The 19,964-nt window shown below is 37.2% G+C and overlaps 2 protein-coding genes across 3 annotated transcripts in view; both read right to left on the bottom strand.

Annotated features, from left to right (window-relative positions):
- Positions 1 to 19,964, bottom strand: part of LOC310733312 (uncharacterized protein) — a 91,475-nt gene that overhangs the window by 30,096 nt on the left and 41,415 nt on the right. The gene's annotated exons all lie outside the window — the stretch shown is intronic.
- On the bottom strand, positions 316 to 11,432 carry naif1 (nuclear apoptosis inducing factor 1). Of its 2 annotated transcripts, none has more exons than XM_083555267.1 (3): positions 10,855 to 11,432; positions 6,063 to 6,113; positions 316 to 1,226 (listed from the first exon to the last, which is right to left on the bottom strand). In XM_083555267.1, exons 1-3 carry the CDS (start codon positions 11,306 to 11,308, stop codon positions 757 to 759), a joined length of 975 nt encoding a protein of 324 aa, XP_083411393.1. In that variant the 5' UTR covers positions 11,309 to 11,432; the 3' UTR covers positions 316 to 756. The 2 variants fall into 2 exon arrangements, with proteins under 2 accessions (XP_083411393.1, XP_083411394.1); XM_083555268.1 differs by having other exon boundaries at positions 6,063 to 6,110.

Here is a 19,964-nt window from a genome sequence, read left to right as displayed (position 1 = left end):
TATTTTATTTATATGTTTTTTGATCATCAGATAAAAAAATATAGCTTGTCTAATATATTATTATGCCAATTTATTTTCCACCATTAAAAACAGTTGAACCTCTTACTATTACTACATATCTACATGGAGCTTTAATCATCAAGGTCAGGCAAAAACAGCCTAACTAAACAAATAAAATGAAGTCTACTTTTTGTTATTGGGGTAAAAGAAAACTAAATTAGGCAGACTAAGTCTTATTAGATAGCTTTGACATCATATGTACAAAATATATTCTAGTCCAACTTAAATAAGCCAGAAAAAATTAGGACAACATTGTTCTTTATAATTTGTTGTGTTTATTGACTTGTTGAGATCCTGTTGATTTAGTGAAAAGCTCATTCTCATGCAAACTTAGTTCAGAATGTTTTAAATAAAAATAAAAGTGGAAAATGAGAAAGTGGAATAGAGAAAGAATTTTGTAATTATGTAGAAAATTAATTTTATGGACAAATTATTCCAACATTTAGTTATTACCGTTTAAATTAAACCCAATCAAAAGGCTATAGAAGCTTAACATATTTTCAAATAACAATGTATTGTTTTTCCATCACCGTAAAACAATTTAAAAAGATGAAAAAAACCAAAACAAAAACAAACACATGGACCCCACTTTGTGAACCTTTGATATACAGTATACTTGCATTAAAAGTAAACTGTAAAACAATACTATATTTCAACACACATACATCTCTCTAAAAAATCTCAACACATGGCAGTCTACTGTACATCTTCCACTTGTGTCATGTTCACCACCCCCTCACCAGTCTCAACAGCTCCTGTTACATTAGCGTTGTTAGCGTTTTGTAGAAACTTTCTTAAATCCTTTAGAGCAGGCTTGAACATTTGAATAAGGGCAAGAAGTGTGGCTTGTGTTCCTTCAAGGGCTTGGGCTTGTCTTTCTTGGGCACAAGCTTGTGCCTCCTGTGAGCGACGAATCATCTGCAGAAGATCATTTTGGTTCTCCAAGTGCTGTGAGATTTCACGCACATGCAGGTTGGTGACACGCTGCTCCTGCAACAGCTTGGCAGAGTTCAGTGCAATGCGGCTCTTCAACTCCTGTGGTTTTACTGAGCACTCAGCTTGCGCTGACAAAACCTCCACAGGGGCTTCAGTTGTAACAGTGACTGGTGTCTCTGTTGTGCAGTACTCTACCATGCCCTCCTCCAGAGTGTGATATGTAGTTTCAGCTATTGTAATACACATATAACCTTGGTAAGCATAAATTGACAACACATAGTATAGTTTTCTGAATACATTTGCAAAAATAATTTATGCATTCACTTAAATATTTCCTATTTAATTTTTGCTTTCTAATATTGAATGGCAAAGATAAACATAAATAAAGCTTGGCATAAGCCAGTGGCAGGCCATCCGGGCCAGCTAGACTGCTGGCCTAAACAATAACTCTGGAATTTTCACATTCATTGATTGGATGATCAGAGAGTTTGGAAACCGCATCCTTAAAAAACTGCACAAGCTCAACTATATTCATAGCTAATTATTCCACAATGGCTGAAAGAGGAGAATAAATTAATTTGGTCACAGATATAATTACAAGGAGAGGCAAATCAATTCAAAACAGGTGTTAAGCTTTTTCAAAAAACATTTATACTTTTGCATTTTCTTTCCTGTAGAATTTGCACAAAAACACAATCAGCCATGTCCGAGATATAAAATCAGCATTTGTACTTTTCATTAAACAATTAACTGAAAAGTATATACTTTTAGGAAGTATATAAAACTTTGATGCGACTGACTTGCAAGCCTACATTTTGTTGCTCATTTTGGCAGGAGTGAACAAAGAACTGTCCCTTCATACAATACATGCCAAGCAAAAATATAAGAAGAAGCATCTTATGGCATGAGGGTGGTGCTACATAGACATGGCTGAGAGACTGAATGGCCATAACATTAAATTGTATATTTCTTTTCACACTATATGCCAATATTAGGTCAATAAATGAGATTTAATGTTGATTTACAAATTTGTCTAAAGTCGATAGGTATTGTGGCTGTATAAGGGGTGGGAGTGGGGTTGAGGGGGTTATTTAAAGGGCTATTTATGTAGTCTACAAAGACAAACCTTTTAATAAAAAATATATATAAATTGACAAATAAAATTTGAAAAAAAGGACATCATAGAAATGTAACTTGATACTGTTAGACACTAAATAATAAAAGTAAATTCATAACTAAAATTCTCATATTTCAATATGTGTTCAGTTGTTTTGGTTAAAGGAGAAACCAGTTTTTATATCTTGCTTTTTACTTCTGAGCTGCTTAGGGATTTATTGCATTCTAATCAAATATAAGCTTAGCTTTCAAACTATATTAATATATAAGGCTCTAAACTCACCACCATCACCAAGTAAAAATAGGGAACAGCAAGGAATGCTTTCAGGATTGTTATATATAATGTTATGTTGTATATGCGCAAGGAGCCAGGGGTCCAGAGTTTTGTGTTTTTATCAAACGGTGATTCACTGTGTTTAATAAGCACACTCAAATCAGGATTTGTATCAGATCAGATTTGTATCAAATCAGAAGTTGTATGTGAAGTACAGTGAGGAAAATAAGTATTTGAACACCCTGCTATTTTGCAAGTTCTCCCACTTAGAAATCATGGAGGGGTCTGAAATTGTCATCGTAGGTGCATGTCCACTGTGAGAGACATAATCTAAAAAAAAAAAAATCCAGAAATCACAATATATGATTTTTAAACTATTTATTTGTATGATACAGCTGCAAATAAGTATTTGAACACCTGTCTATCAGCTAGAATTCTGACCCTCAAAGACCTGTTAGTCTGCCTTTAAAATGTCCACCTCCACTACATTTATTATCCCAAATTAGACTCACCTGTTTGAGGTTGTAAGCTGCATGAAGACACCTGTCCACCCCATACAATCAGTAAGAATCCAACTACTAACATGGCCAAGACCAAAGAGCTGTCCAAAGACACTAGAGACAAAATTGTACACCTCCACAAGGCTGGAAAGGGCTACGGGGAAATTGCCAAGCAGCTTGGTGAAAAAAGGTCCACTGTTGGAGCAATCATTAGAAAATGGAAGAAGCTAAACACGACTGTCAATCTCCCTCGGACTGGGGCTCCATGCAAGATCTCACCTCGTGGGGTCTCAATGATCATAAGGAAGGTGAGAAATCAGCCCAGAACTACACGGGAGGAGCTGGTCAATGACCTGAAAAGAGCTGGGACCACCGTTTCCAAGGTTACTGTTGGTAATACACTAAGACGTCATGGTTTGAAATCATGCATGGCACGGAAGGTTCCCCTGCTTAAACCAGCACATGTCCAGGCACGTCTTAAGTTTGCCAATGACTGGTTGGATGATCCAGAGGAGTCATGGGAGAAAGTCATGTGGTCAGATGAGACCAAAATAGAACTTTTGGGTCATAATTCCACTAAACGTGTTTGGAGGAAGAAGAATGATGAGTACCATCCCAAGAACACCATCCCTACTGTGAAGCATGGGGTTGGTAGCGTCATGCTTTGGGGATGTTTTTCTGCACATGGGACAGGGCGACTGCACTGTATTAAGGAGAGGATGACCGGGGCCATGTATTTCGAGATTTTGGGGAACAACCTCCTTCCCTCAGTTAGAGCATTAAAGATGGGTCGAGGCTGGGTCTTCCAACATGACAATGACCCGAAGCACAGAGCCAGGATAACCAAGGAGTGGCTCTGTAAGAAGCATATCAAGGTTCTGGCGTGGCCTAGCCAGTCTCCAGTCTCCACCCAATAGAGAATCTTTGGAGGGAGCTCAAACTCCGTGTTTCTCAGCGACAGGCCAGAAACCTGACTGATCTAGAGAAGATCTGTGTGGAGGAGTGGGCCAAAATCCCTCCTGCAGTGTGTGCAAACCTGGTGAAAAACTACAGGAAACGTTTGACCTCTGTAATTGCAAACAAAGGCTACTGTACCAAATATTTACTTTGACCTTCTCAGGTGTTCAAATACTTATTTGCAGCTGTATCATACAAATAAATAGTTAAAAAATCATACATTGTGATTTCTGAATTTTTTTTTTTGATTATGTCTCTCACAGTGGACATGCACCTACCATGACAATTTCAGAACCCTCCATGATTTCTAAGTGGGAGAACTTGCAAAATAGCAGGGTGTTCAAATACTTATTTTCCTCACTGTATGTGCTGTCAAAATAACAAATAAAACAAAACAAAAAACAAATAAATAAATACTTAAATTACAATTGTATTTACTTTATTATATTAGATATCATTATATAAAGCAAAATTTATATTGAATATTAAATGTTTTTATAAAAGATGAAGTGAAATATCAATTGACCATGAGGTAAATACATAGGCAAATTATACAAATTATGAGTAAAAGTGTTCTATTAGAAAATAAAGAATAATTGTATCAATGATTTTAAAAAAAAGGCATTTTCAGGAAACAAACAAAAAAATAAGTATAATTGTTGCTATATGTTTAATGGTTTTATATTGTCATTTGTAAATTATTATTATAATTTTATTTTTGTTATAGTGTTATGACTTATTTAGCTTTTTTCTTATAGCATTATTAGCTTTTTCTTACAATATTACCTTAATTCAAAACATATTGTGGATAATTACAACTCGTATTACACGACTCAAAGTAAGATTAAATACAACAAGCTGCATTTACTGGGGCAAATATACAACTGTAAACAGCACTGACCATGTGCAGGTGGTAAACTTAGAATACAATGGTTTACCAATACATGCAGGTTCATTTGAACCTAAGAAACAGTGATGTTGGACATTACATAATTTTGAATGTCCAATATAGCCTGATAGTGGATTGAACAAATGATGGTTGGTAAACCATTTCAGCACAAATTCCAAAAAAAATTTTTTTTCATAATTGTTTCAAATCAGAAAATTGATAAAAGAAATTGAAATAGAAATGACCAATATATACAGTGACTGATTATATGTTGGAGCTAAACTGTTTAAGAAAATTAATTAATACAAATACAAAAATTGTTTAGTCCATTTAACTACACACAGGGCACTGTGTTTTGCCACTAAACATTATCACTGATGCACCACCCGCTAAACTCTGAAGCACTCAGGTAAACACTATGGAAGCCCATTTCCGCCACATAAAAAAAAGTTTTATTTTCTTGCAATTCCGATTATTATTATTTTTTGCCAATTGGGCAGCGTCAGCCCCTCTTTAGTGCCAGAAATCTTTACACATTGAAAAGGAAATAGGCTACAATCAGTGGAATTGCATGGTATCAAACTAAGCCTGGATCCCTGGATCCCTAGAGTGAACTCTGCCTTACAATCCGCTCTGGAGGAGATGGAACAAGACAGAGGTAGCCTCGTTCACACACCAGCAGCTTTAAACTTCCGGCCGACAAAATTTTTACGAGAAATAAAGTCAGAATTGCGAGGAAAAACCTCGGAATTAGGCAAACCTTTTTTTATGTGGTGAAAACGGCCTTTAATACAACACAAAACACACTGCAGAATAAAAAAATGGAGGAATAAGGGGAAAACTCATTGGGATAATTTCACACTAAAACAAAGAAAACACTGTACAGTGCGTTTACGATTTTTAAAGTAATTTTCATTTATTTTTATTTATTTATATATTTGTATTTTGATGTAATATGGCAATTAACAAATTACTTGTTCATTTTAAAAGACCTGTCTTATTTTCTCTTGTATATTTAGTATTGCTCTTTAAAAAAGAAAACGTTACTAAAATAATCAATAGCTGCAGTCCTAAAACATTCATTAAAAAGCAATTTATTTATTTCTACATCATTTCTCTTTGTATTGTATGACTGCTCCAGAATGTGTGTAAATTACTAAAATGCTGAAATCCCTAATAACAATATTTAATCTGTTATTTGAAGTACTGTACAAATGTTGCCATTTGACAGCTGTGACTTGAAAATATAGTTTTGGTTCAAAATAATGAACCAGTTGACTTTCCAATTACAACTTATTTAAACAAAAATAAAAATCCCATGCAATCCTACCTTCTAGAGTTTTCATTTCACAGGTGGTACCAGGTGCCGGCTGGATACCTGCTAAACAATGAAAAACAGTATAAGACTCCTGCAAGATGATAATCTACTTTTTTTTTACTTTTTTTTTTTAATGTTCATATTAAATATTATAAAATAACTACACGTGTATATTTATGCACTATATTTAAAATTCTGCAAACATGGCTGAAAAATAACAAATATATCAACATTTCAGTTGTTGCAAATAATACCAGTTGATGTGAAATTCTACTACCCCATTTACAAAAAAATAAAAATATAAATGGGACTTAAAATGTACTAAAATACAGAATGCAATGATTTGCAAATCTCCCAGACCATATTTTATTTACAACAGAACATGTAGAACACATTAAATGTTTAAAATGAGTAAATGTACCATTAAAAATAATATAATTTTGAATTTGAAAAGTAGAAAAGTGATGAATGTTTGGTTGGAAACTCAGTCTATTTACAAATTATCTTTATTTTCTTTGGTGACATCTCTACCATCAAGTCCTCTGACTTTACTACCATTTCTTTTGGTGCTGTTGATACTCAGATTTAATTTAACTTCAGCTTCGGATCCTACTTTACAGCTACTTTACAGCTACCTTTCAGCTTAGGATCCTTATATGGATCCTACTTTTAGACAGTGGCAGATTAAGTCTTTTCAAGATCTGTATAAAGATGAATATATATTTTCCCATATATATTGATATTTTTAAGTGAGACATTGTATTTCATAATTGTTTTCAGAGTTTCCAGGTTTACCATCTGAAAAGAACTGGGATGACCTGTTATCTTTGGGTCTCCAGCAGAAGTCCTTAATATAAAAAAAAAACAGCTCCTTCCTCTTAATAAACCCACAATTGACAAAATTAAAGCAAAGTGGGAGGATGAATTGGGAATAGTTTTTCCAAAAGCGTGGTGGGAAAGGCAATAGATAGAATCCATTCAAGTTCTATATGTGCTTGGCTTACTCTTATACAGTTTAAAGTTCTGTACAGAGTTAATTTTTCTAAAGCTAAGCTAGCCAAACTTTACACCAGTATTAGCGACAGCTATGACAGATGTCATCATTCCCCTTGTAATCTAAGCCACATGTTCTTCTTTTGCCCAATGTTACATAGGCTCTGGTGTGGTAACTATGTCTGCAATTCTTAACATTAATATTGATTTTTGCCCTGGTGTAGCATTTTTTGAGTTGCTGTTTGATTTATCCCGGTACAACAAGAAATAGAATCAATTAGATATTTTGGCTTTTACATCTAGCCAGGTGCCATATTTGAAATCTTTGGAAATCCTGTAGACCACCAACTACAGTCAGTGGCTCAAAGATAATACAGTATGTCCTTTTTAAAATGAGTAAAAAATAGGATATTCTATTGGAGGTTAAAGTTTACCAGTAGATTGCAGTGTCTACCACCTGAGTAAAACTTAGAATTTTTATTTGTTTACTTTGTTATCCTGTGCACCCAACCTTTCACCAATCAAAAATAAAACAAAAGAATATGGCAATAAGACCCAGGGAAAGATAGAAACCTGTATCAGGCACATATGGGACAACATTCATCTACCACAACTCCAGCAACTGGTCTCTTCAGTTCCGAGACATATATTAACTATTGCTAAAAGAAGAGGGGACTAGGCCCTAAACTAGGCCCTATCCTGACTTTTATCCAACCATCAAATTAATTATACCCTATTTCTTCATAATATTTTAAAGTTCCTAAAATTTAAAATGTAATATGTCTTCTATGTTTTACTATGAATATAATGTGAAATCATGAGCTTTGCAAATCATTGTATCCGGGTTTTATTTACAGTTTACTCATCAACCCAACTGTTTTGTAACCAGGATTGGACAATAAAAACTTAATACATTTGATATTATGGTATTTACTATTCTTTCACATAGTATTGTGGTATTGTTTACTGTTTTCCACACATTTGTGGAATCTTTGGGAGTTTGGGTAATGTTCACATAGAAATAACAAACAAAGAAAAAAAGCATCTTGACTAGCAGCACAAAGAAAAAAAAACACCACAATCAAAGTCACTGTGATCTTTTTGTTCATGTATAATGTGATGATGACCCAAAGTTTGAGACCTGCATCTGCAGGTTTCTTTGTGCTGCTCCACATGACCAGATGATTAGAGAACAGGTTGAATTTGTTCAGGTAATAAATTGCACATAATGGTTTATGGCAAGTGTGTAGCCATTAGCACAAGCCACTAGACCAGACCTGGGCAAACTACGGCCCGCGGGCCACATCCGGCCCTTTGTACGTCCCTGTCCGGCCCGCGTGAGGCCAATCATAAATTACAGGGATGCACCGAAAAATCGGCCGAAAATACCTAATTCACCGAGACAACACGGCAGAAACACAATTGTAATGACGCAATAAAAAAAGCGCAGCCAGCACACGGTTATCTGGATAAGAGCAACATGTCTGCGGTGTGCGGATAGCGATTTGCAAAACATGCAATGCTGAAATTTCAAGAGGGGGTGTATCTGCAAAGAGTTTCTCCAAATCGGGTTTAATTTATCACCTGAAATCCAAACCTCCCGATTGCCATTCTAAATAGGAGAAGAACGCGGCGCAGAAAAGTAGTCAATCCGAGCATGCGCACTCCGTCTGTAGCGAACGTATTTGAAAAGGCAGGAAAGTTTTCCAGTGATGGTGCCGAGGCAAAAAGCATAACACAAAAAATTATGGAATTCATTGCCTTAGATCAGTGGTCGCCAGTGGATCGACGGGTTGATCTTTGAAACATTCTCCGTGGATCCCGAAAATAATAATTATTATAATATATTTATTACACGCAGGGGCGCCGTTAGGGGGGGTGCAGAGTATGCCAGGCATATGGGCCCAAGTGAACGCTAGGGGGCCCCACAATCATCAATTAAAATTTTTCCAATTAGTTTTTTTTTTTTAATCGTACATACACACATTTTAAATAATAACACTGGTGAAATAAAATTAATTCCCTGTAAATAAAATTAAACTATATTAACTTTATTAATAATAATATAACATATATATATATATATATATATATATATATATATATATATATATATATATATATATATATATATATATATGTGTGTATATATATATATATATATATATATATATATATATATATATATATATATATATATATATATATATATATATATATATATATATGTATATGTATGTATATATGTATATGTGTGTGTATGTGTATGTATATATATATATATCATATATATAATATATATATATATATATATATATATATATATATATATATATATATATATATATATATATATATATATATATATATATATATATGGGGGCTCAAACTTCTGTCTTGCATACCCCCCTTAAAACGCCCCTGATTACACGGCTCTTCTAAATGCTGTAGATTAGAACCTTCCATTCACTTAAATGGGCTTCCAAACGTTCGGCGGTCAATTATTTTTGTTTAACAGACCGCTGCTAATAACAATTGACCGCTGCCTGTTTGTCAATACCTATGAATGGTAACAAAAATAATAATTTATAATAATAAGTAAAAAAAACTTTTGTAATTGATTTATTCTTTGAATTGCAATACATTGATTTTAGTGAGGTTAGTACACACTCCAGCCATAAATGCAATGGTTCTAATAATTGACAATCTTTTCTTTCGGTGTTTCAGTTTTCGGTTTTGGCCATGGTTTCCTCATTTTTGGTTTTTGAAATTTTCATTTCGGTGCATCCCTAAAATATTATCGTTGGTGTGGCCCTCTGACATAATTCAGGTTTCTCTTGTGGCCCCTTGTAAAAATTAATTGCCCACCCCTGCACTAGACTGTGAAAAAGACTTTCTCCATTTTGTCTATTGGTTTTGTACATTCTGTCTATACAGTAGCATTACAGTTTCCCTTCACTTTGTAGTGAAGGGAAACTGTTATCAGCTAACAGCTTAACAGCTGTTAGCTGATAACATTTATATAGCTTGCAGCAAAGTTTGGCCTAGTCTGGGCTTTGAGAATGGAGTCCAGAATAATTCATCACTCGGAGCAGTTTGTCATTATGTAACTGAACATCAGTGCTGATTAAATGATTTAGTGGTTTATTAATTTTTAACAGTAAAGGAATTAAAACCAAAGGATTCACCGTGTGTAAAATTAAACACTGTGTAAAGTGTGCAAGTGTCAGAGTAAACATAATTTAAATGGCTATAACAATCTAAACCAATACAGTGATAATTAGCCTAGCCTTGTATTAGATAACCAAAAGGTTTTATATTTATATTTTCTATCATGTAAATGGAATAAATTATGAAATAATACAGAATATTGGTAGCAGGTATCCAATTCAATGCTGGATTGAGACATTTAACTGGGTGATTATTCATGTGCAGATTTAACTTTTAAGCAGCAACTTAGTTTGTTTTTAATTATATGTTAATGAGATGGGGAGTCTGCTTATTAAAAAAAAAAAAAAAAAAAACCCAGACAGAATCCAAATAATATTAGATCTTTTGGAATAATGTTTGGCCACTTAAAAATTTATTTCACTTTAACAATTTAATTGTTTTATAATTTAAATTGTGGACAATTAAAGTAACATTTAGGTTACTATAAATATACATTTAAATGCGTTATTTTGCTATCTCGAATGTAAAAACGTACATCTGTCTAAACGGCTCTTCGATCAGACAGAACCGTATATTTGTTGTCGTTTTCAATTTGAGATATTAAGCGCTAAACCGCGTTGTATTAACGCCAATGTCTTACTCTGCGTTAGTGTAACGGTAGTGGCGGTTGTACTAATAGGCACTGCAACCGCAATCTCCCCACTCGGCTCTTCTGATTCTCCAGCAGGCAGACTGATGATAGTGGCTTCCCCCAAGAGGTTACAGATTCGCTGCTGCATGGCAGTAAGAATAACTGGTACCGTGGTGCAATCTCCTGTGTCCTCTATCGCAGCGCGAGCCTGCGCCACTTTGCGACGAACCTCGGTTTTCAAATCAGACCACTTCTTCTTCACCTCGGCGAGCTCGCGCTGGCAGTTGGTCACCGCGTTCACGCGTTTCAGAATCTCCATCCAGGCGTTATTTTTGGCGATATGAGTAACGCCAGCGTTGAAGTGGTTCACTAAAATGTGTTTTTGTTTTTCCATCTCCTCTACGATGATTTCCACCTCCCTTTCTGAGAAATTCATTTTTCTCTTCTTTGCATGCGATGCCATAATATTTTGAATGGGACTTAAGGAAAGTATTTTAAAAGTGCGTAGAATACGTAAAAATAGTAAGTTTATCTTCACTAAACTGCGCAACGTAATGGCTTCCTGAATCGACTTCTTTAACGACGAAGTCTACGGCCGTAAAGGGTAAAACTCCGCCTACTTTCTCAACACGAAATATTACTTGCTGTGCACAGTTTAGGAAATTGTGACGATTGCCGATGTGATTGGCGGAAAATGCAGTCACTCAAACTATTTCGTTAGAGGAAGTAGTTCTGTGCTGAATGTTGTACTGTATACTACCTCGCAGCAATGTAAGAATTATCTCAATAATTCGGGGCTCTGGCAGTTATATTCATTTTTTGACCTACCTAATACTGTTTTTTTTTGTACACAAAATATTTTAGGTATTATGACTAAAACATTACTATTTTGAAAGGAATACAATGACAAATATAATAATAGAAAAATGGTCATAGCTGTATTGTGTAACAACAACTACTTAAGAAGTCAAGTGTGCTTAAGTAGCCAGGAAAACGCTAGCATATAATCATTTAGAGCAGAGGTCCCGACCACTAGGTCTAGACCGTGTATCGGGCTGTGGAAGAGTTGGGATGCTGGAACGTTGTGAGGATAGTGCAACAGGTTCTATTAAAAGAAAAAAAATTACATTCCTTGAAAGTTTCTTTTATAACATAAATAAAAAATAAATAAATAACAATCAGAAAACACAATGACATCCAAAAACAAGAAAGCTACACAGTCTGCTCCAGCTTTAGGTCTTCCAAATTATACCTTGCCTTTTCACCTTTATGTGCATGAACGTGGTGGTATGGCTGTTGGGATTCTGGCCCAGGAACACAGTGACAGATATCGCCTTGTTGCATATCTTTCCAAATCTTTAGACAACATACTTGCGTGTGGCGGCTGCTTGCGTCTGGGATGCTGAAAATGGTGCTTTCTCATCCTTTGATACTGCACACCTCACATCAGTTAACAGCTATTTTACACAACATATGAAAATACAACATAGATCTGGTTATGTACCTGCACTTTTAGCAACAGAAAACGTAAGTATTAAGCCTACTTCTCAGCCGCATTCAGTGATCTATACTTTATTGATTTCGATGGTTTTGACAACACACACGATTGCCTTAAACACATTGAACAACCCGATCTTTTAGATACAGCCCTAAAAGAGGAGTATTGCCTCTTGATGGGTACACTGTGGTTATAAAGGGATGGACATGGTCAGCAACAATACTCAGGTAGGCTGTGGCATTGACACGATGCTCAATTGGTACTAATGGGCCCAAAGTGTGCCAAGAAAATATCCCCCACACCATTACACAACCACCACCAGCATGAACCGTTGATACAAGGCAGGATGGAGCTATGCTTTCATGTTGTAGATGCCAATTCTGACCCTACCATCCAAATGTCGCAGCAGAAATCGAGACTCATCAGACCAGGCAACATTTTTCCAATCTTCTATTGTCCAATTTTGGTGAGCCTGTGCGAATTTTAGCCTCAGTTTCCTGTTCTTAGCTGTCAGGAGTGGCACCCGGTGTGGTCTTCTGCTGCTGTAGCACATCCACCTCAAGGTTGGACGTGTTGTGCGTTCAGAGATGCTCTTCTGCATACCTCGGTTGTAACGAGTGGTTATTTGAGTTACTGTTGCCTTTCTATCAGCTCGAACCAGTCTGGCCATTCTCCTCTGACCTCTGGCATCAACAAGGCATTTGCGCCCACAGAACTGCCGCTCACTGGATATTTTCTCTTTTTCGGACCATTCTCTGTAAACCCTAGAGATGGTTGTAGTGAAAATCCCAGTAGATCAGCAGTTTCTGAAATACTCAGACCAGCCCGTCTGGCACCAACAACCATGCCACGTTCAAAGTCATTTAAATCACCTTTCTCTCCCATTCTGACGCTCGGTTTGAACTGCAGCAGATCGTCTTGACCATGTCTACATGCCTAAATGCACTAAGTTGCTGCCATGTCATTGGCTGATTAGAAATTTTGCGTTAACAAGCAGTTGGACAGGTGAACCTAATAAAGTGGCCGGTGAGTGTATATATCTGCTATATTTTTTGACTCACTGACTTATATTTTTATGACCCAGAGTCAGCTCCTGCGGGCTCTTTTAACCTAATCTCAATGTTGTTTAAAGCTATTACTTACCTAATCAAATTGTGATTTGACCAGTCCGAGGTCCTCTATAAGGTGTTTATTGTACGTTTCCATTTTTACATCCTTTGATTGGATGGTTAGTGCATTAGACATAGCTTGTAAACTGCATCTGTAGCAAAATGCACAAGCACAAATATATAAATGGAGAACTTCTTAGAGAACAATAAGATGATGGACTAAATTTTGACCACAAGGCTGCACACTTTCCAGTCGCACTTCTGTACACTGCTTTGCAATCTGCCTTCGCCATCAGAAATATAACTACAGTTCGTGTTTATAAGGTTAATGGTGTGGGCTGCACACCGTTGATGTGGAGGGAGAACATACCTTTCACTGTCATCACGTAAAACTACGTGCAATTCCATAAGTATGACCTCATCCTCGTCTACATCATTCTCTGCTTCATCATCAGCTTGAAACATTCTGAACGCTTTAACAAAGTTTGCGCTATTATCAGTGACCGTGGCAGTTTATTTTCCCACAAAGAGCAAATGAGCTGCAATGGCATCGTACATGTGTCTCCCACGGAAAACTTTTATTCTGAGCAGTCCATAGATCTGCAGTGGTGGAAAGTCGGCAAATGTTTTCTATATTTCTGTCTCCATTTCCATATATGCAACACTGCATAATGTTGCATATATTCAACATTATATACACACACACACACACACACACACACACACACACACACACACACACATCTGTAGTGCTGTTTTTTTTTTAAGTGGTATTTTTTGCAGGTGACAAGAGCTTTTCACCAACACATAATCTACACTTAAGGATTATTCCTTTCTCCTTTTCCTCGACTTTTTAAAAATAATAAGAATACTTCCATCACAGTAATGTAATTCTCTGGTTTGCCATCTCCGCTTCTGACCAGCTTCTGTTCCCGCGGTTCGCAAGTATGAGTGCGCAATTCTACGTGACTACGTTCATTTTAATTTAGTATTTATTTTTTTATGCAAAATTATTTAACTGAAAAGTAACTCGCATTACTTTTTTAAAAAAGTAACTCATATTAATGTGTAAATTTATAAAGTAACGAGCTACTGTACTCGTTACTCCAGAAAAGTAATATTATTACGTAACACACGTTACTTGTAAAGCGTTACCCCCAACACTGCCCATGACCTTTATATCAAACCTCCTCCTGAGACCAGCAATGAAGGAAAACTATTGAAGCTTAATAAATGTGTGTATTGTCTGGTTGATGCTTCACTGTACTGGTATAATAGAGTAAAGGAGATTGCCATAAGGTCAGAAGGAACAATGTAAAACTTGCTGTGTTCTATTGTTAAAATCAGGACTACACTGTTACTTGGGTACTTGTGTGCCCATATGGAAGACTTCATAAGGGGGGCACACAAAGTTTCTCCACAACAGTAGTATCACATCTTAGATCCATGTTTCAAGTTGGATGTGAGGGGTGTGACAGATTCTGTTATGTGGGAATAAACTTAAAAAAAAAAAAATCCAGGAAAACTACATTAAGCATATATAGCCCATACATTTGGATCCTTCTCAAGCTGTGGAACAAGACTCTCCTCTTTGTGTGGAGGAAAAGGACCAACTAAGGTCCAAGGTAGGCCAAATCTTTTGGGCTACAAGACAGAGCAGTCCTGATGTCATGTTTGATGGCAAAAGCTTAGCGTCAAACATATAAAATGCAATTGTGCAGCTTTTTCCTGAAGCAAATAGAGTAGTGTGTTAACTTAAGTCCAAAAAGGTAGTTTTGAAATTCCAATACCTGGGCAAAGACCACACGCACAAGATGATTGTATACAGGATGTACACAAGATGATTGATGCCTCACGTGGAGATCATTCAGATTAGGGAACTCAGGGAGGACATCTAATTGTTCGCATGGGAGAAAATGGAGAGTTCCCTCCCCTTTCCTGGCAGTCAAAAAGAGTCAAGAGGACACCTGCTGATAAAACATTGGCAAGGTTAGATGGAATCGATAATGCATTTCCAGAATGCTGAATATACCTGTGAGCACTGTGGGGGTCATTATCCGGAAATGGAAAGAGCATCAGTTCACCATAAACCGGCCACGATTAGGTGCTCCACGTAAGATCCCTGTCCGAGGAGTCCAAAGAATAATCAGGAGAGTTCGCCAAGAGCCAAGAACCATTCGGGCAGAACTTCAGGAAGATCTTGCAACAGCAGGTACTGTTGTTTCAAAGAAAACTATAAGCAATGCACTGAACCGCCATGGCATCCATGCACGCTCACCATGCAAGACTTCATTGCTGAACAAAAAGCATGTTGAGGCTCGGTTAAAGTTTGTGAAAGAGCATTTGGAGAAGACTGTGGATTATTAGGAGACTATAGTATGGTCAGATGAAAGCAAAATTGAACTTTTTGGCAGTCATTCTACACACCATGTTTGGAGAACAAATGGCACTGCACTGTCCACCACCCCAAGAACACCATACCAACAGTTACGTTTGGGGGTAAAGCATCATGGTTTGGGGCTGCTTTTCAGCAAGGGGTACTGGCAGACTTCATATTATTGAAGGCAGGATGAATGGAGAAATGTACTGGGACATTCTGGATAAAAATCTGTTGCCATCTACCAGAAAGCTAAAAATGAAAAGAGGCAAGACAATGCAAGACAATGATCCCAAACACAAGGCCAAGGAAACAAGGAAGTGGTTTCAAAGAAAGAAAATCAAGTTGCTTGAATGGCCCAGTCAATCACCTGACCTAAATCCCATAGAAAATCTATGGAGAAAACTGAAGATCAAAGTTCATAAAAGAGGCCCAAGGAACCTTCAAGATTTAAATACCATTTGTGTGGAAGAATGGGCCAGAATCACTCCTGAGCAATGCAGACGACTGGTCTCTCCATACAAGAGGCGTCTAAAAGCTGTAATCACCAACAAAGGCTGTTCTACAAAGTATTAAATAAAGTGTGTTTAATACTTATTCCCTGTGTCATTTCACTCCATTTATTATGACTCAAATTGTATACTTAAATGTTCTGATTTCTTTGTATGAATTCAATATTTGGCTTGATAGCTACATCTGGTGGAAATTTTGTATCAACAGCCCACTTAGAAATCCCCTTACTGATAAAAATGCTGATGTGTCAAATACTTATTCAAACTCAAAGGGTTGAATGAGTGCTGTGGTATAATGTGCATCTTGTATAGCAGTACAAATTTACTGTCATATATAATACAATATATATATATATATATATATATATATATATATATATATATATATATATATATATATATATATATATATATATACACAATAACTCAACATAAAGCCATTATTGTCCAAATAGCTGTCAGCAAACGTGAGTACACCCTAAGAGAACATGTCTAAACTGTGAATATTTTGTGTGAGCACCATTGTTATCTAGCACTGCCTTAATCTCCTGAGCATGGAATTCACCAGGGCATCATGCTCTGCTTTAAAATATCACAGTATATGTTGAAATCCCTGTTTCCCTCAATGAACCGCAGCACTCATTCAGCCCCAGACCATGATGCTACCACTACCATGTTCGACTGTCGACAACACAACATTTTCTTGCTACTCCTCACCAGGGCGTTGCCACACGTGCTGGACACCATCTGAGGCAAACAAGTTTATCTTAGTCTCATCAGACCACAGGACATGGATCCAGCAATTCATGCTCTTGGACAGGTTGTCTTTAGCATAATTACAATTATGTTTCTGTTCAGTTTAATTATTTATTTTATATCTGATTAAAGAAAGGACATCAAGAATGAATGTATGTTGTGCTAAAGGTTTTAATTTCACCTCTTTTATATTAAGTTATGTACCTACCAACGTTCCACTCTTCATCCTTTTAATCGCTGCTCTCACGTCCTCCTTGCTAATCTTATCCACTTCCTGCTTCACCATTTCTTCATCCAATCTTCTCTCTCTCTCATTTTCCTCATTCATCAGCTGCTCAAAATACTCCCTCCACCTTCTCAACACACTCTCTTCACTAGTCAATACATTTCCATTTCCATCCTTTATTGCCCTAACTTGCAGCACATCCTTCCCAGCTCGATCCCTCTGCCTGGCCAATCGGTACAAATCTTTTTCTCCTTCCTTAGTGTCCAAATTCTCATACAGCTCGTCATATTCCTTTTCCTCAGGTTTTGCCACATATCTCTTTACCTGCTGCTGCATCTCCTTGTACTCCTGCCTACTTTTCTGTTTCGCCAACATCTTTCTCCTTATGCTTTCCTGTACTTCCTTATTCCACCACTATGTCTCTGTCTTCCGCCGTCCAGATGTTACAATAAGTACCTTTCTAGCTGTCTCCCTGAACCTTAGACTACAGCCTTCCTCCTTCCTCCTCCTATCTTATTATTTTTTGAGTCCTCACTCTCCTCCTCTTCTTTTTCACCTCCAAAGCCAGCCTACAGACCACCATCCGATGCTAGCTACACTGTAACTTGCCAAAACCTTACAGTCTCTATTCTCCTTCAGGTTACATCTCCTACATTAAACACAGTCCACCAGTGTGCACCTTCCTCCACTCCTACACGTCACCCTCTGCTCCTCCTTCTTTTTAAAATAAGTATTTACCACTGCCATTTCCATCCTTTTAGCAAAATCTACCACCATCTGCCCTTCCACATTCCTCTCACTAAGACCATTCCTACCCATTACCTACTCATCAGCTCTGTTCCCTTCACCAACATGGCCATTAAAGTCTGCCCCAATCACCAATCGTTATTTCCTAGGTACACCTTCTCACTTTACTTCCACTACACTCTTACTAAACTCTTCCTTCAGGATTCAATTCAATTCATTTTTTATTTGTATAGGCTTTTAACAATGAGGTCCCCTGGTGGTCTAGTGGTTAAGATGCAGCGCTCTCACCGCTGCGACCCGGGTTCGATCCCCGGTCAGGGAACCATCCCCAGCCACTCTTAGTGCCGGTCCCAAGCCCGGATAAATTGGGGAGGGTTGCGTTAGGAAGGGCATCCAGCGTAAAAACATGTGCCAAATCAAACATGCGGAGGATCCGCTGTGGCGACCCCTAACGGGAGAAGCCGAAAGAAAGTTTATAGGCTTTTAACAATGAACATTGTCTTAAAGCAGCTTTACACAGATAATGTGGTGATAAAAATGAATTAGATGTTCTTTATAAGTGTAAATTTGTCCCTAATGAGCAAGTCGGTGGCGACTGTGGCAAGAAAAACATAAGAAGAAAACAAGACATTAACTACAGTCCAAATCCATCCTCAAAGCTCCTGTTCTTACTTCGTAATTTCATGGAAACCCAGGGCGTTGATGAGAAACCATCCCCAGCCTCAGAATGGCCTCCAATCGAAGAGAACACTATCCAGAGGCAGGCCTGGATGAAGTGGGAAGATCCGAGGAGGGAAGAGGGGCAGGAACAGTTGTCACTGGAACCTCAGGAGCATGTTTAACTTGACCAAGAGAGAAAAAAGAGAGAGAGAGAGAGAGAGAGAGAGAGAGAGAGAGAGAGAAAGGAGGGGTGAAAGGAAGACAAGGATATGGATGGAAAGTTAAAGACACTGTGCAGTTGTCCTTAACTTTTGAGTCAAGTCAGTCTTGACTTGAACACTGAGTCTGTGTCTGAGTCCCGAACACTGATTGGAAGGCTGTTCCATAACTGTGGGACTTTATAAGAATAAGATCTGCCCCCTGCTGTAGTCTTCATTATTTAAGGTACCAACAAATAGCCTAATAGCCTAGCACCTTTTGATCTAAGTAGGTGTGGAGGATCATATTGGTACAGTTGTTCACTCAGAAACTATGGTGCGAGACTGTTAAGTGCTTTATACATCAGTAGTAGTATTTTATAATCAATGCAAGATTTAATTGGGAGCCAGTGTAGCCTGATTAAAGGGGTGGTGTGGTCATATTTTCTAGATCTAGTAAAGACCCTTGCTGCTGCATTCTGAACTAACTGAAGCTTATTTCTGCACTTATTTGAACACCAGGACAGTAAAGCATTACAGTAATCTAATCTAGATGTAACAAAATCATGAACTAGTTTTTCTGCATCCTGTAACGACACCAAATTTCTAAATTTAGCAATATTTCTAAGGTTAAAGAAGGCAATCCTGGTAATTTTATTCACGTAAGCCTTAAAGGAAAGACTAGGGTCAATAATCACACCAAGGTCTTCCACTGCTGTACCCACTGAGATAGAAACACCATCCAGAGATGCTATGTAATCGGAAAGTTTACTTCTAGCTGCATGTGGTCTAGTAAAAGTACATCCATCTTATCAGAGTTGAGCAGAAGGAGGTTATCGATCATTCATTGTCTAATGACTTTTATACACTCCTCAACATTTTTAAGCTGATCTCTTTCATCTGGCTTTGCTGAAATACAGCTGTGTATCATCAGCATAGCAATGGAAGTGAATACCATGTTTATGTATAATTTCACCCAGGAACAGCATATATAAAGGGAAAAGCAGTGGGCCTAAGACAGATCTTCGCAGAACACC

The sequence above is a fragment of the Silurus aristotelis genome, assembly GCF_946808225.1.
Source record: "Silurus aristotelis genome assembly, chromosome: 11".
NCBI lineage: Eukaryota > Metazoa > Chordata > Actinopteri > Siluriformes > Siluridae > Silurus > Silurus aristotelis.
This window is presented reverse-complemented; position numbering and strand designations above follow the sequence as displayed.